The 17304-nt window shown below is 36.4% G+C and overlaps 1 protein-coding gene and 1 long non-coding RNA gene across 2 annotated transcripts; both read left to right on the top strand.

The window, feature by feature from the left end:
* Positions 1–378: 378 nt before the first annotated feature.
* LOC104904091 (xyloglucan endotransglucosylase protein 1) lies at positions 379–9254 on the top strand. Its single transcript, XM_010692279.4, is given in 4 exon segments — positions 379–823; positions 7986–8179; positions 8930–9047; positions 9049–9254. Coding segments are annotated over 4 exon segments (672 nt in total). The 5' UTR covers positions 379–556; the 3' UTR covers positions 9142–9254.
* A 2170-nt stretch (positions 9255–11424) lies between these two features.
* LOC104904100 (uncharacterized) lies at positions 11425–14767 on the top strand. The gene is made up of 2 exons (XR_791593.4): positions 11425–12030; positions 12762–14767. It is a non-coding gene; the product is annotated as an uncharacterized LOC104904100 (long non-coding RNA).
* Positions 14768–17304: the final 2537 nt, after the last annotated feature.

Below are 17304 nucleotides of genomic sequence, written 5' to 3'. Positions count from 1 at the left end.
AGTTAATGCTATCCTTATACTTCGTTCTCTCTTCAACTTTCAATGTGGAGAGCTAAGATTTTAAAATTAATTGTGCCTACGAAAGAAAAAAAAAATCTAAAATTTAGGACTACCATTGATTTATGTTCTCCTTTGAGGCTAATATGGCAAATTTTCAAAATGTTGTACCACATCAGCAATATTACTTTAATTAATTAAAGACATAAATTCCACCAACTGAAACAAAATAAGAAAAACAGAAAAAACTTGTGCATAATTGATTCGATTCCAGCTGTTTGGCAACATATAGACGAATTATTTTCATTTGCCAAACCTTTGAAGTTGAAAAGAATATTCCAATGACTAATCTTGTTAGTTATCGTTCTTATCTTCCTTTCCCTTGTTCTCCACTTCTCCTATATATAGACACATATTTTCTGCCATAAAATCATGCACTTACGTACTTGAGCTAATTCCCTCTATTTCACTAAAAAAAAAAAAAAAGCTAGTGTTACTTGTAAGCAAATTAAAGTCATCTTCTTGCGAATGTGGTGGTGTATACACTTGTTTTCCTTTAATGGCATCGATAGGAAATCTATTACTGTGTATTTTAGTGATTTTGTTGATAGAGAATGTGTATGGTGGAAATTTTTACAAAGATGTCGATATCACTTGGGGTGATCATCGTGCAAAAATTATTGACAATGGAAATCTTCTGACTCTTTCTCTGGACAAGATGTTAGGTTCGGGATTTAGATCAAAAAACGAGTACTTATTCGGAATGATTCAAATGCAAATTAAGCTCGTAAAGGGTAATTCAGCTGGAACTGTAACGGCATATTATGTGAGTAATCTTTCTATTCTAGTTAAATTTGGTCAGCTACCTAAATCAAGACTTTTTTTCTATTTCATATGAATTTTCACTTAGCTTTGAAAATGACAATGTTATATTTCTTGTCCATTTGAAGTACAAATACATTCTCACTAGTTAGTTTTTAGTACCACCATACTAACATATGTATAATAGAATGGAGCTGAACTGAACTGATTGGAGCTGAACTGAACTGAAAATAAGTTGGGGAGAACAGACCCTTAATCGATGTATCTTGTATACTTAGAAGACGTATTAAATATGGTGAAGTTATATCATCTACCTAGTTTTCTTACGTTTGTGCATGCTTTGATAATAGTTATTAATAAGTTATTGAAAAAAAAATCAAAAGTTAAACAAAATATGTAAAAAATTGACAAAGTATAGAAGAAAGTATGATTTACTCAAATGAAGTCATTGTAGAGAGAGAGAATGCCTAGAGAGAGAGAGAGAAAAACTCTGGAGCGAGCGAAGAGAAGGAGAATGGACAATGGTAAGAAGGAGACACCCCCAAGCCAGTAAACCACAACCTAGAGCCTTGAGAACAGCCTTCATAGTTTCCTTCCTCCCAATATTGATACCCAAACAATCCACAACATATTCAGTAGATATGGTGATCTGGAGGACTTAGTGATACCAGCAAAACTCCGGAAAAACTGTGGGCACAAATACGCATTCATTAAATTTTTCTCCATGAATGCTTTACTCAATGCGATTAAGCAGGAGAATGGAAGAAGAATGGGAAATTTTTTGATGCGAGTTAACCCTGCAAAATATGACAAACAAGACCCTCCCCATAAAAACCACTTTCCAAATCCTAAACCAAATCACAGACAGCCTCAAAAAAACCCGGTACAATATCATCCAGCTTGGAGAGACCACCGATCGTATAAGGATGTCTCGAACCCAAACCAAATACCAATCCACACTGATGTTCCACCAATCAATCCCTCAACCAAACCTAATACCCGGAAACCATCTCAACAAACGAATTTATCCTCTTCACCTATAGAATCAATCATCCCTAACCAAATCCTTGAACCTCTCAGTACTGACATTGTGAAAGAAATGACAAAGCACCGTAGGATGAGTTCTAGGGTCCTTGGGGAAGACACGGAGAGAATAAGGGACCAAGTGGAACTTGTGGAACTAGAGGGCGATCAGATTCTTGCCATCTCAGGGGAGAAAAATGAAGAGATCCTGGAGTTACTGGAAAGAAGCGTTATAGCAGTCGCAAACTCTTCATCTCCATCCAAGATTATCCATGAGCATATCTTGGCGGAAGGGGTTAACTATCTGAAGATTAAACCCCTTGGGGGAATGCTTCATCTTATCCAGTTCAATTCGGTTGAAGAAAAGGATGACATGATAAAAAGCAAATGGCTTGAACGATGGTTCCTGGAGCTAAGGGATGTGAATAACGCTAGCACGGCATTATGGAGAGAGATGTGGATCACAATTTATGGAGTTCCATTGATCGCATGGAGTTACGAAAATTTTCAGAAAATTGGTTGTATATTCGGGAGAGTGCTATCGGTGGAATATTCTCGCATGGATTACGCCAGAGTTCAGTTAATCACAGATTGTCTCTTCAAAGTCAATAACCCCATAGTTTTTTACGTGGAAGATAAACCGTTTAAGATTTTTGTTACAGAAGACTTTGGTCTTGGTCCAAATCATGATCCTCCTGCAAGTAAAGGTATGCCAAATCCCCTCTTCCATAGATTAGATTCTGATAACTCGAATTCGGAATCCTCTGATAAAGATCCATTGGATGATGATGATCGTGATAGTGACGACTGGGATCCTCCGGGAGGGGAAAGGTCACCCCAAAAACCCCTCCCAAACTCCGAGTTCAATGCATCGGGAAAACTCCAGGAATCTCGGACATTGGAGTTAATAATGAGACAATCATTACTTCGCCTACCAAACTGTGCCAAGGTCTCTCCCAATGCAAAACAAAAACCTCCCATATACCCTAAACCTCCCAAAACTCAACTGAACTTTAATACCCCACCACGTTCCCCAAGTCTGCTTTGCATTGGGAACTTAAATCAACAAAAGTCCTCCTCCCAACCACTTGAACTCCAAAAAGCCCCACCTTCACCATCGAAAACCTTACCCTTCCCTCCAACAACGAAACTGGGCTCACCTTTTAGCCCTGATCCAACCTTTAAATATAATAATCCCCCATCTCCCAAAATAATATAATCAGCCCAATAAGCCCATTGGTCCCCAACCCGCCCAAAATACACAAAACTCCCCTAGTTCTACAAGTCGAAACTCTCCTTTAAAGCCCAGCCTCAATGACCAAAGCTTTCCTTACTACAATCCTCTGATCCACACTGATAATTCCTTTGGCCGCTACTAAGGAAAGCCCAATCAAAATCCCAAACTAAGACACTCTCATCCTCTCCTTCGACGTCCAGCCCTTCTATCCCCCCCGGTTTTGAAGACTTCCTTCCTCCCCCTCTGAAAGCCCATCATGAAAAAAGGAGATTACAAAAACGACTGAAGAAAAATAAAGCCAAAAACCGCCTCTCCTCCTCCTCCTCCAATCCCCACCTCTTCCTCCCTCTCCCTCCCCAAACCCGAAAACATCTCATGAAAACACTGCCTCGGAAATTATTGAATTAGGCTTGCAACTAGGAATGAAATTCAATGGTGAACTATCAGATCTACAAGACAAAATTGTTGGAATTTTGTCACGCCAGGAGCAGGACTGGCTTTCCAATGTATAAGTACATCTTATACTCTCAATAAATTGTTCCATGTTAATCTCGTGGAATGTCAGGGGCCTCGGAGCATGGCCTAAAAGAAATGTTCTCAAAAAGTTACTACTCCTTCATGACCCCATGATAGTATTCATCCAAGAATCCAAACTGGAATGTATTCCTTCTAAATTGCAAAAATCAATTTGGTGTGATGATGACCTCAGCCTCTGTATCAGTCCATCAAACGGATCCTCTGGAGGATTAATCTCCCTATGGAGACCCTCAAAATTTCATCTGGTTTCCAGTAGAATCGAATCACAATGGATCGCAATGGAAGGAATGGTGGTGAGGGAAAATTTTCAATGCCTTCTCATAAATATTTATAACTCCTGTGATGCTTCGACTAGATCAGACACATGGAACCATATAGAGGATTTTTGCAGAAACTCACACTTACCTCTTCTAATAGCGGGGGATTTCAATGAGGTACTATCTTCCCAAGATCGAGGCAGCCGGATAATAGATGAAACTAGTGCCGGAAAATTCAGGCAATTCATAACCAACCTTCATCTTACTGAAATCACACCCTCCAATGGATACTTTACATGGTTTAGGGGTCAATCAAAATCAAAGCTGGATAGAATTCTTGTCCAACCAGATTGGATTCTGAAATTCTCATTCCTTAATGCCTCCATCCTCAAAAGGAGTATCTCGGATCATTGCCCTCTTGTACTGAAGTCGCAATCTAAGGACTGGGGACCGAAACCTTTCAGATTTCTTGACATGTGGCTCACCCACAAGGATTGCCTGATCCTTACTAGGAAAGTATGGGAAGATTCGAAGGGATTCACAATTTCAGAGAATTTAAAGCTGTAGAAAAGAGTTGAAAGTATGGAACCAGTCAAAATTTGGGAATCTGAAACCAATATCTCTCAATTAGAAGACGAAATTCACAAATGGGATACTGTTGCCAACACGAGAAACCTATCGGTTGATGAACTGAGTCTCAGATCCAAGGCCCAACTGGATTTATGGGATTGGATCAAACGCAAGGAAATTCACTGGGCCCAGAACTCTCGTATAAGTTGGTTGAAGTGTGGGGATAAGAACTCAAAGTTCTTCCATGCCTATGCATCGATTAGAAGACGGAAGAATAATATCTCTTCCATCACGATCGATGGTGAGACCGTCTGTGACCCGGAAAAAATCAAAGCCGAAGCCTCTCTCTATTTCCAAAATCTGTTCTCAGAAGAAAACTTTTCCAGACCAACTTTCTTGAACCTAGCCTTCAAAAAACTCTCATCAATACAGTCCTCGGACCTCACCAAACCCTTCTCACACTCTGAAATAGAAAAAGCAGTAGCATCATGTAGCCCTTCAAAATCCCCTGGCCCGGATGGTTTCAATTTTAACTTCATAAAGTCTTCCTGGGCAATCATCAAAGAAGACATTTTCTCACTTGTCAATGAATTCTGGCAGTCTGGAACACTACCAAGGGGTAGTAATGTAGCGTTCATAGCGCTGATTGCCAAGGTGGAAGCCCCCTCAAACTTCAAGGACTTCCGACCCATCAGTATGGTCGGTAGCCTTTACAAGATAATTGCGAAGTTGCTTTCCTTCAGGCTGAAAAATGTTATGAACGATCTTATTGGGCCCCAACAATCTTCTTTTATTGAGGGGCGCCAGATCTTGGATAGTGTTTTAATCACTGGCGAGTTATTGGACTCATACAAAAGTTCCAAGATGGGGGCAGTAATGTTAAAACTGGACTTCCACAAGGCCTTTGACAGTGTTTCCTGGTCTTTCTTGGATTGGACCATGGATCAAATGGGCTTCCCATTAACATGGCGAAAATGGATCTCCTCCTGTGTCTCATCTGCAGCCGCATCTGTCCTCCTAAATGGCTCTCCTTCGACTCCGTTCAAGCTCCAGAGGGGCCTCCGTCAAGGAGACCCTCTCTCTCCTTTCTCTTTGTGTTAGCAGCGGAAGTTTTGAATCTCATGATCAGAAAAGCCACAGAATTGAATAAATGGTCAGGTATTGCTATTTGTAAATCGGGTCCTATTCTAACTCATCTTCAATTTGCAGATGATACGATAGTATTCTCAACTCCGGATTTGAAGGCGCTCAAAACATCCATAAAACTCTCATCCTGTTCCAGCTATCCTCAGGCTTGCAGATCAACTTCCACAAAAGTGAGATCCTTGGAATCAATACTCCTCAATCTTGGCTTAAAGAAGCGGCAAGGCAATTATTTTGCAGAGTTGGTAATTTCCCGATCACCTACCTGGGCCTTCCAATAGGTGGCAGTTCCGCGAGATTAGCAACATGGGAACCTCTCTTGGAGAGAATGAGAAGAAATTGGCCACATGGAAAGAGAAATTACTCTCGATTGGTGGAAGACTCACTTTACTAAAAGCCTCACTCTCGAACCTGCCAATCTATTTCATGTCCTTATATCCTATGCCACAAGGAGTTATAGAAAAAATTAATAAAATTCAGAGAAGCTTTCTTTGGAGTGGTGGTATGGATAAAAGGGCTCTATCTATGGTGAAGTGGGAATATGTCCAGCTTCCAAAAGCGTTGGGAGGCTTAAATGTGAGTAACCTTCTGATTAGAAATTTGGGGCTCCTTTGTAAGTGGGTGTGGAGGTATTTTTCAGAACCAGATTCGCTATGGAGACTATCAATTAAAGCCAAATATAAATACCAGGCGCAAATGAATATGGCTGATATTGCTCCAATAAGATCAGGTGGTCCTTGGAGACATCTTTGCAACCATCTCCTAAAACACCAAGCAACAAATGAACTTCTGAAAAACGGTACCAGGAAAAGAATAGGGAATGGGGAGAATACCTTATTTTGGCATGACTCTTGGCTGGGCAATTTGCCTCTGAAATTAACCTTCCCAAGACTCTTCCTAATCTCAGTTTTACCCATGGCTTCAGTAGCGGAGATGGGTTCTTGGGTGAATTTGGAATGGAAATGGAATTTGCCATGGTCCAGAGAATTCAGAAGAGAGACCGCATTGAATGGGAGCAGCTCCAACCTTCCCTCCAGCAAATCTCAGTCCGCCTCAATGAATCAGATGAGTTAATATGGAACTTTAGTATGGAGGTAATTTCTCAGTTCGCTCCTTCTATGAAGAACTTCACAAGCGCTCGAAGCCCTGTCTAGAAAATCTCCCTCAAAAGATATGGAAAGGACTTGTTCCCTTCCGAATAGAAATCTTCACTTGGTTATCAGTGCTAGAGAGAATCAATACTAAGAAGAAACTAGCTTCTCTGAACATTATCCCACCCGCTGAGGTGGGTTGCTCATTATGTAGTTTGGAGCCTGAGGATATTTCGCACCTCTTTTTGTTTTGCCCCTTCTCAATGGAGATTTGGGCTTGGTGGTGGGACCTTTGGAACCTATCTTGGGTATGGCCAAAATCTCTAAATCTTGCCCTCTCTCAATGGAATTACCCAAGGAAGGAAAAATTATTCAAAAAAATCTGGCTGGCAGCATTCATTGTGATTATCTGGTCAATCTGGAGAGAACGCAATGAGAGAATTTTCAATAAGAAAGAATCATCAGTTTCAGAAATCAAAAACCTCATTCTTGTCCGTTTATGTTGGTGGATGAAGCCATGGAACCTCTCCTTCCCGTACACAATTGAAGAAGTCATCAGAATCCACAATGTCTTTTTGGGGTAGCGCTGTGCCTCGAAAGTAAACCTCCCATCTCCCCCTCTAATTCAGCTCAGATCTAACCCCCTGACCCTTGTCTCAAGTGGATGGTGGGTTTCACCCCGTTCTCGCCAAAAGAAGGTGCTAGAGCAGGAGGCATTTTTGGAGGCTTCCTCAGAGATGAATTGGGTGTGATCTTATGCTCCTTCTCTTGCCCTTTTCCGCCAATGGGTATTAATGAAGTTGCAGTGATTGCAATTCACCGAGCTCTGCAAATCTCTCTCAGTGTGCAAAACTAAAAGACCGAGAAATCTCAATTTTCTCTGAATCCAGACAAGCTATCAGTTGGTGCTCAATCTCTCATCTGGTCCGACTAATCTCTCCTTCCTGTTGAACTTCATCAGATCTTCATGCAAAAGCTCCCTCTTCTGAAGTTTGATTATCTCTCAAGCTGCTCAAGTCAAGTAAACAGAATGCAATTGGAGAAATCTATGTTTTCTCAGATGTAGTTAGATGGAAGAAGTCTCCCATTTAATTTTGAACCGACCCCCTCCCATGGTATGATGTAAGTGGCAGACGAAATTACCCTTTTAAAAGGATTGTGAAATAAAATGATCAAAAAAAAAAAAGTATGATTTACTCAACTCAACTGATACCTAATTCGACTGATACACCATGTCAATACATGGCCTATTGCTAAGAACTAAGAAGCATATTATGTATAGCTTATGAAATTTCTTATTGGTTGTAGTTATCTTCACTGGGAGCAACTCACGATGAACTAGACTTTGAGTTTTTGGGCAATGTCTCAGGTCAACCTTACATAGTGCACACAAACATATATACTCAAGGACGAGGCAAGAGAGAACAACAATTTTACCTTTGGTTTGATCCAACCATAGATTTTCACACCTATTCTATCCTTTGGAATCCAAGGACCATCATGTAAGTATTGCCAAATTCGTCCTCCTATCTTATGTTAGAAATTTATGCAAACAAGTCCTTCTAAAAATGCGAAAATTTTGCCAATATTATAAAACAAAGACTCGTTTGGTTACCGTTGAAACTTACTCACTCTGTCTCATAATATAGTGCTTGTTTCTTTTTTACACAGTCTCCAAGACGTAACTTTGACCTTGAATATCTTCAATTACGTATTAATAAAAAAATATAAAATGTTGATATTATGAAACTACACATTGGGACGAATTTAACAAGATCCCACATGAATATGTTTTTTTAAATATATAAATGAGATTTTGCGGTCAAAGATTTTAAAGTTTGACCCATAAAAAATGAAGTATATGGGACGGGAGCAGTAATTCTCATAGGAAGTCTTATTTCATGGGAAGTAAATTTCTTTGTCTATTTCCTAGAAAGTGGCTTTGGGTGTTCGGTTGAGCACGCATAGGAATTATAATTGACACAGGAATTTCTAATCACCAACCAATGGGGCTGGTGATTAGTTTCCTACACTTCATAAGAATTTCCATTTCCTTGAAAATTATATTTTCCATGAATTCTCTATTTCCTGCATACCAAACCACAATCATATTTTGTACTTCCTAGAAAATCCAAATTTCGGTAGAATTTGAGGTGAACCAAACGACCTCTATAAGCTTCGGTCTTGACAATGATTGAAGACCATATATTGATGATGCACTTTTTTCATCATTTTGCAATTATTTGTTACAGATTTTATGTAGATGGCACACCAATAAGAGTTTTTCCTAATAGGAAATCAAAGGGTATTCCATTTCCAAATAATCAACCAATGAGATTATATGCAAGTCTTTGGGATGCTGAAGATTGGGCTACACAAGGTGGACGTGTCAAAACAGATTGGAAATTTGCTCCTTTCACAGCATCCTTTAGAAACTTCAAACCTAATGCTTGCATTTGGTTGAATGGAGTTTCATCATGCAACAAGTCATTGCCATGGTTCTCCCAAGAGTTGGATTCATCAAGTAAAGCAAAGCTTAATTGGGTTCAAAAGAATTTCATGGTTTACAATTATTGTTCAGACACCAAAAGATTCACTCAAGGCTTGCCTCGTGAGTGCACCATATTATGAATATAATCATCTAATGACATGCATGCATTGTTTTTCTTTTTGTAAATATGCAATAACACATGATTTGTTTGTGTAGGGAGGTTCATAAGTAATAAATTTTTTTATTCTTGAAATTAAAGTTGATGTTAATATTGCATGTAGGTACAATTACATGGTGTTAGTGTAATATATATGTAATTTATCAATGTAATTTAAACATTAAATTGATATTTAGTTTTTTTTTTCTAGTTTTTTTCACTTCAGTTGACCAAAAGTAAACTTCTAGAACACGTTAATTTCTTCCCCTTTCCTTTATTTCCTTTGATGTTTTCGTGGTTTCGCCTTTTAAGAGAGTAGTGTTTCATCTAATTATAACCAATTTACGATTTATCACGTACACATCACCCGTATAAGTCAACTTCTCATATGATATACTAGCATCAAACACTTTGTTCATGTATAAGGACACTTTGAATAATTCATTCATTGTACACCTAGGTGTACTATGCACATGGTATATCAAATACTAATTTTGAGTTGACAAGCATCTACTGACCACAAGAAAAAATCGTAGAAACTAATGGTGATCATAAGTGAGGTGGAAGAGAGAGGAAATATTAAAATGATTGATGATCCAAATTTTAGGATCAAGCATTAAATATGCATTTAAGGGTCTGTTTTTCCCAACTTATTTTCAGTTCATTATACTTCAATTCATCTCAATATAATTTAATTATAATCACTTTAGTTCAATTCAGTTCATAATTATTTATCTGCTAATTTATTATTATTATTGAATAACTTAGTATCATTAATAACTTATTATCATTAATCTATTATTCATTAAATACTATTATTATTATTATTATTATTATTATTATTATTATTATATATTAACATATTATTTTATTAAAAACTATTATCATCATCAATTAATGTTTATCGTTATTACCGTTATCTATTTTATATTTATTTTTTATATTAATTAATTAATGATAGCTAAATTATTATCCTTATTATCAGTTATAATTTAATTCATTTCAGTTGCAATCAATACAGTTTAGTTCAATTGAGTTAAGTTTAGTTGTTTTCTACCGAAAAGAACCAAATCCTAACTCTTCCATTAATCTTTTCCTCTTATAATATTATATCTGACTTGATAATTTTTTAATATATTTGAATATGATCGCATACAAATCCAAATTTGACCCATTTACCCAAATTATCAGCTCTACTCTACCAAGAAATTTAACAAACTTCACGCTATATTTAGGTGTTGGGTCAACCCATCCATAATCCAAAATGCCACCCAGCGCAACGATATAAAGTTATCAAACACAAATAATTTTTGAAGGGGAAATTTAAATAACTCCTTTGTTTGTTTTTTTTTACATGTTACACTTTTCTTAAACGAAATAATGCAATACATGTTACACTTTCCTTAAACGGAATGGTGCAAAATACATGTTCCACTTTTTTCTTTCCCAAATTGGTAAGTTTGACTTGTCAAATTACCAACTTACCCTTACTTATAACAATTAATCAAAATTAAACCTATTTAATTTAACCTAATTTAACAAAAATTAACAATTAACCAGCACCCCTCCCCCACCCAAGCAGCCCAACTCCTTCCCCCACCCCCGCCCACCCATGCACCCACCCAACCCGCCAAATACACAATCCACTCGCCAAAAACCCCACCCTACCCATCAAAAACCCCACAAGCCGAAAACCCCACAAGCCCTCGAAAACACCATCCTCCTCGCCGAAAACCCCCCATAGCCCTCAAAAACACCATCCCATTCGCCGAAAACCTTACCCCAGCCCTCGAAAACACCATCCCACCCATCGAAAACCCCACCTCTCGAAAGGGTCTGCTAGGTTGCGTGACTACAAGGGAAGGGGAGGGGGATTGCACGTTCGGCAGGGAAAGGGGAGGGGGAGGTGTCGGTTGTCGATTTGGTGATGTGCAGTGCCGGATTGGTGGTGTTAATTGGTTTTGGTGGTCGTAGCAAAGACTCACTGGTGATCCATTTGATAGTGGTGGCTCAATAGTTGTCCTCACTCCTTTTAATCCGCTACGTTTATTTTTACTTAATAAAATAAAATATTTCCTAGGGTTACACGTTACAGATTTCGTCATGACTCAAAACTTCTGAATTCCACATGTGTCCAACTACCGACGGTACACCAATTTACCAAAAACACAAGCAATTCTCTGTCACCTTCCTTTGATTTTTCTCGTCCATTAAAAAAAGCCCAACTAAAAATATCACCAACCGACTCAACTACATATATATCCTAACCGTCTATTCCGCATCTTTTCATTCAATCTTAGCCGTTGATTTCTTCCACTTTCTCAATAAATACTCTTTCCCTTGCATCTCGTTTCCTTCACCCCTTTCTTATCTCATCTTTATGTTCTACCTTTACTCTCTATCTCTGAAATATTATCAAACTCTGAATTTTTTAGATCTATTCTTCTGAGGTTTAATCCGTTCATTTGTTTTTCTCAAATCGTTCATATCTTTTGACGATCTATGTTTAGAGTACAATTTCTTTGGTGTTCTTCCATGGATGATTTCGCATATCCGATTCATGACGCTTTTTGCTGCGGAGATGAAGATCGGTTTTGTTCTGATTTGTTATTCCATGGACGTGAATCGACGAAGTTGTGATGATTGAGGAAACGTGAATCGCTTTCGTTTTGATGGATTTGCAAACGATTTGATCGATTGATTTGGTGAGTTTTCAGATATGAGTTTTTTCTTTGATTTGTATATATTTTATCTTGAGGTTTTAATTTCAAGTTTCATCTTTTGTTGTTTTTGATTTTTTTAAATCCGAGATCTGCTTTATGCTTGTGTTTCTTGCTAGATCTGAGATAGAAAAGTTTCAGATCTGTCGGTTTTTTGATTCGTAGATATATGATCTTGAGCTTTTAATATTAGATCTCATATTTTCTTGTCTTCGATTTTTTTTATCGAAGACCTGCTTTGTGCTTGCTGTTCTTGCTAGATCTGTGGTAGAAAAGTTTCAGATCTGCGTTTTTTTGATTCGTAGAGATGTTTTAAGATTCAAATTACAAAAAGTTAAGCTTGAGTTCATAGAAAATCTTCTGTTCATCGAAAATCTTCTTTAAGATGATATATTCTGCAAGATCTGTTGACTATTTGATCTTCCGATCGCTTATTTTCAGATCTGAGTCGTTTTTTTCCGATTAGTTGTCTATGATATTGGAAGTGTTATGAATCTGTTCTTTTTCTGATATAATCGGTAAGATCTTTAGTTTTTCATTTCGATACTTGAATTATAGCTTAATTTATTCGTAAACTGGCCATCTGAGATGAAATTTGAGCTAGACGCGATCAATTACTGATCAATAAAGGCCGATTTGACCATTTTTGCTACTTTTAACTAATTAATTTGTGAATGTTAAATATTTTTCTCACCTGAGTTATTATTTGTTTTCAGATCTCGATGAAATCTTGGATAATCTGTCGTCTCCGACTCAATTCATTTATTTCTACAAGCTCGTCTTGATCTTTCATAGTCGACCATGTTTTCTACGGCGCCGGTAAATTAATGGAGCTTGAAGCATCAGAAATGGCTATGGATGTGGTTTGTATGTATTGGAAATTTATAATGTTAATTTAAGATATGAATCTGTTAGGATTCATGTCTGTATCTGCGAGGTGAGTGGTAAAGAAAATTGTGAGTGAAAATCAACGGACCTTTGCCATGTTGGGTGCGCTCGCATGGCAGGTCAACTATCTTAATAAAAAAGAAACATTTTTTGGTTTTCGGGGAAGATGGCACGGGGTTTTGCCCGGCTCTTCTCCGTTGTGTGTGCGTCTCTATACTTTCTTCTCTCTTCTCTACTCTTTCTTTATCGGACAATTTTGAACCTGTTCGCGACTCCATCAGTATATCAACACAACAATCCTACCAATACGGCAATTCTCAAAGGTATTTCCTATCCAATACTGAACTTCTGAGTTAACTTATTTGATTTCGTTCCAATCATTTTAATTACTTTGTGCAACTAAATTTAACTGAATTTAATAATTAGAAGAGGCGACATATGTTAATTTTTGTGACTAATGTTCCCTGAGAACGTCTTTCAACCTCTAAAAATGTCGGTTAACCTTGGCAGCCTTATTGTAACCATTCCACATGCAGTTGTTTATTTCAATTCTTCATACATAGTAAGAATCATTGCAAAAGAACTGTAGAATATTTAGAGAATAATCAGGAGATTTGGGTCTTATCACCATATTATTTATCATCTATGTTACATCAGTTCTCAACTTTACTCACTTTTAACATAAATCCTAATTCATCTATGTTACATCAGTTGAACTTTGCTCAATTTAAACATAAATAAACTATAATCTTCTATGTCCGAAGTTGAAAGCAAAAAAAATGGTAGATTATTTATAACACATCCAGGAGATTATATCATCTATGTTACATAACCTGCTGATCATATTAAATATTCATTTCAATCTTTCTCAATTTTAATTTATATCATACTCGTGACGTCCGAAACAGAAAGTACAAACCAAGCACTGCGGATATTGGGTGGCTTTCAATCTTTAGGTTTCTTTTTCTCATGCTTTTGTTGTCCTTTTATATTTCTATTGCAAGTATTTGTTTATGATCAAAATGGAGAGTGCAATTTTTGGCCTCTGGAAAACCACTATTTTCAATGGTATCGCTTGTGATTATATCTAGAAAAAAAATTCGTGGTATTGTAGTAGATAACATTCTTATGCCTTAAGTGGATGTTAAGTTTGTAATCGTAGGGTGTAGATAACAGCTGATGTGTTTTTAGTGAAGGTAGGCATGTTATCGATTAGGGTAGTGAATGTATCGAATGTAGATGTAGCAAGCTTTCGTATGTGGAGATCGGCAGTGCGGGTCAAATGCAGGTAGGATGGCGGCGGCTGATGCGTGGGGACGTGGATGGCGACGGCTGATGCATGGGGACGTGAATGGCGACTGCTGATGCAATGGGATAGCTTGATGTTGATGCTTTATTGAGTTAGTTCAAGTGGCTCAAATTGGTGCTCTATTTGTATCTCATCACAATAGGAATTGGCAAAGATTAAAGCTCGCATGGAGTCTTTTGTATGCTACATACTGTCAAGTTGTCTTGGATCATTTATCTGGGAATCTGGATCTGGAGATGTCTTCAAGAATTACTGTTGTGCTGTATTGAAGCGTATATAAAGCTTTTCGTTGGTGATTTTGTCTTGGTGAGGAACTGCTAAACTTTGCAATGTTCGTTCAGTAATCTTCTTTACCCTGAAATTTGTTACTAGCAGTTTAGTACAAGTATTTTTTGTTATACTTACTTTCCTGTTCTTTGGTTATTATCCTTTTTTTTTCCGGTTATTTTCTTTTTTTTCCCCTTACTATGTTTCTTGGAGATTATTGTAGTTCCTTTTCATATTGGATGTGTTATATTTTATTAACTTATAGCCTGTATCTCGAATTTTAAATCATCTACAAAATGTTCAAGCTGAGTGATGGGTGGTAGTACATGCAAATGTACAGCTTTACTACTATTCTTTGTGGTATTTATATATTTATTTGTTTTGAAATATTTGACAATATTAAATTTTTTTATCATAGTAACTACTCATTAGAACCATTTAGTTTTCAATCAGGGTCGTACATATTCTAATTTTGTTATGATAACAAAGTACTATTTTGAAATATATTGGTTTGATCCGGATTGTTTTGTAATAGAACTTTACAAGTTACAATTGTGTATTTGTGTGGGATTTTGCAAAAATATTAAAAGAATATTGATTTTTTTATTTAATAGTATTTTCAAATTTTATTTTGTGCAGTTATTTTAAAAGTTTGGAGGATTTAGTCACGTTTAGGCTATCTTTAGTTCACCTGAAATTTTCTGATCTGAACTTATCTGATCTGAACTTATCTGATCTGATCTGAACTTATTTTTTCTGATTTGATCTGATCTGAACTTATTTTTTCTGATTACAAGATCTTATCTTTTAGATTTTTCTCAATATATAAGAAAAAATATAGTCATGTGGGGTCTTGTTTGATTCGTCTCGATGAGTACTTTATTAATATTCAATTATTATAATTTTTATTTTAATTTTTACTAATATGTAATGAAAGATATAATGATTTTTAAATATAAGCATAATCTGAACTGATCTGAACTGAACTTATTTTTTCTGATCTGATCTGATTAGATTTGAACTAAGCAAAAATAAGGTGAACTGAATATAGCTTTAGAACACGGTAAAAAAAAGTATTTATTGTTTGAGTGATGGGTGACAGGATATAGAATTGTACTATTATTTGAGGTATTTATACCTTTCGTTTTATTTGTTTGTTGTGAAATATGATGACATATTTTAATTTTTTAATAATTTTTAATTAGAACCGTATCAGTTTAGATTAGGGTCTTAATTGCACTGTCGAAGGAACAAGTGGGTTAGGTTGAAATACATGTGATTTTTTGAGTGGCTAGAGGAAATAGATTTAATACTGCCATCTGGTGAAGCTTTATATTGAACTTTTGTGGTAACTAGTCTTACATGCACGCAATGCGTGCGAACGTGTGATAACTTGGTTATTCTACTACTATCTTTATATTTTATTTTCTCAAAAAAATGATGTTGAGTTTAAATGTCCTACTTTTCTCTTTTTTTTTTTATTTTTTTATTTTTTGGTGTCCCTTATGTGTCTCTTTATATAATAGAGATTTATTTGGATTTTTCATAAATACTTGGTCAATTTATCAATAATCTTAAAGAGGACTACGAGTTCCATTATTTTTTAACTTGGTCATTCTGCTACTTTCCAAAACTCAGTTGAGGTTGCGGTCATATATTATAATCAAATTTGGCGCTAGTATATGGAATTAATGGATCTGTAAGCTCAAAATGGTAAGAGCGACCAGGTAATAATCCTGGGAGGTTGGTGGTTCGAATCCACCCAGGTCCAATTACCTGAATCAGTTAGTAGTGTGTAAATTCTCGTAGTTGATGTTTGTTTCAGCCTAAGATGCTCGTCATTTCCTGCATAAGATTTTATTGCGTGTTTTTTATATTGAAAATTCGTGACTTAATGAGCTGCTTGATTCAGAATGAACATATAATAATGGAACAAGAGATGTGGTTAAATCAGAAAGGTAAAAATTACTGCACATTCTGCTTTTAGGTAATCCTGTTTCGTGTGTTCTCTGTTGATGTAAATTTTTGTAGTGGCTAAATGGCTACATAGTTGAGAATAGGAAATAATTGGTAGTGTTGCGAAAACAGTGGAAACTGTGGAATGGCAAATTCCACTGTTAAGCAAAGTGAAGTCCATCTGACATGGATTCAATGCATGGGTGAATTTTTCTTGCCGATTGTTGCAATTGTTTGATTTATGTGAAGTACACATTAAAGTCCGTATCTATAAATACTGTCATTTGTAAGAAGTGGATACACTCAACTCATAATACTCTTCTGATAAATTATTTTCAGTAACATTCCTTCTATATATATCTCTCACAACAGGTAGAACCTTCAAGAATGGATATTGTCAATTAAAAAATTATAAAAAAGGATATTGTCCATAATAGTAAAACTATATTTGAAAATATAAGTGTGCTTTTTTTTTTTTACTTATTAATAATAAGCTTCCAAAATATACAAAAACAAGTTTAATTCAGATAGATTATTATATGTTCTAGCACCTTAATTTAAATTAAAGTATCGATAAGCTAAGTGAACTGTACTCTAATTTTTTTTATCATGTTAGGCCAAGAGAAAAAGAAGTATAAGAATTGCGAAGGTTTATTGACGTGATATCCACAAGGGTTTCTTTGATGTCCGCGGTGGTTGAGTTAAGAGTAATGAAAAAACTCAAACTTTGATATAGATTATCATTAAGGACCTTATACCTGAACTTTCAAAAGTTATCATGAAAGATACTCTATCTGTTTCAAAATATAAGGCATTCACGATTTACGAAAATTTGCTTT

Source organism: Beta vulgaris, chromosome 2 (assembly GCF_026745355.1).
Source record: "Beta vulgaris subsp. vulgaris cultivar EL10 chromosome 2, EL10.2, whole genome shotgun sequence".
Taxonomy (NCBI): Eukaryota; Viridiplantae; Streptophyta; class Magnoliopsida; order Caryophyllales; family Amaranthaceae; genus Beta; species Beta vulgaris.
The sequence above is the reverse complement of the archived record's forward strand: the minus strand, read 5'-3'. Positions and strand labels throughout refer to the sequence as shown.